Source organism: Echinops telfairi, unplaced genomic scaffold (assembly GCF_000313985.2).
Source record: "Echinops telfairi isolate 266 unplaced genomic scaffold, ASM31398v2 ScPeMD7_1;HRSCAF=3_0, whole genome shotgun sequence".
NCBI lineage: Eukaryota > Metazoa > Chordata > Mammalia > Afrosoricida > Tenrecidae > Echinops > Echinops telfairi.
Window position 1 is genome coordinate 39,861,483 of NW_022103896.1, and position 984 is coordinate 39,862,466.

Consider the following 984-nt stretch of genomic DNA (forward strand, 5'->3'; position numbering starts at 1 on the left):
ATTGTGATAAGAGTTGTACAAGCCCCAAATAAAATGATTTAAAAATATATACACATATGGTCAATGAGATCATAAGCCATGAAGGTGTGACTTCCATTACCAAGAGAAATAAATGAATAGGTAGAAAGATAGGTAAATATATAAACAGAAGTTTGGAAAGCTACTAATAAAAGGTGAAAATTTATGCTTACATATTAATTTATACATTAAAAATATATACCACTATTGCAGAATAAAATTTCAAATATACCAAGCTGTTACCTGAGAAAAAAAACACACCCATGCTCTAAGGTTTTAAGTATATCTGAAAGCCACAAATAAAAGATCAAAAATCCTGAATAAACTTTTATACAAGACCTCCTCTATGGACATGCAGAAATATTAAAAACATCTGAACACACTAAAAAAGGCCTAAAGAGGCAGAAAAAAAGTCATCAGCATATCTCTTCTACAATAAATATCAAAACTTTAAAACATGTAATAAAATGATAAATATAAATTATTATAAGAACAAATAACATGTACATTTATAATGTTAATATTGGGGGGGGTATACAAATTTGCTCACATAAGAATCAAAAGGCAAAATAGATATATGAAACGCAATTACTTTAAAAATACATACCTACCTTAATAACAGATGGCATCTTATAATTTAGGTTATCATATGTAAAATGCAGACGAGTTCTAAAGGAACATTTATATAATAAAGGATCCTGGTAAAATTCTATTTTACCACTGGCATTTCGCTTGTCAAGGCATACTGTACAGTCAGAAAAATTAATAACCTTTCTTAGCACCAGATCAGTTGCTAAAAGAAAAAAAAAAGAAAACCTTTTAAGGAAAATCGGAAATCAGGGAGAAAAAGCCATGATTATTTATTATTACAAATAGTAATTAAAACAATAGAAACAAATAATATGCATTGAATACATGAGGCCAGATCCTATGCAACCTGTTTATTTTCTCACTTAACAACTATCT

General features: G+C 28.3%; 1 protein-coding gene across 1 annotated transcript in view; it reads right to left on the reverse strand.

Moving 5' to 3' along the window:
- The window catches only part of VPS13B (vacuolar protein sorting 13 homolog B), an 809,204-nt gene that overhangs the window by 747,996 nt on the left and 60,224 nt on the right, over positions 1-984 (reverse strand). Inside the window, exon 5 of the mRNA XM_004697697.2 lies at positions 630-811. Within this exon, the coding sequence (XP_004697754.1) occupies positions 630-811 (182 nt within the window). The remainder of the gene's footprint in view (positions 1-629; positions 812-984) is intronic.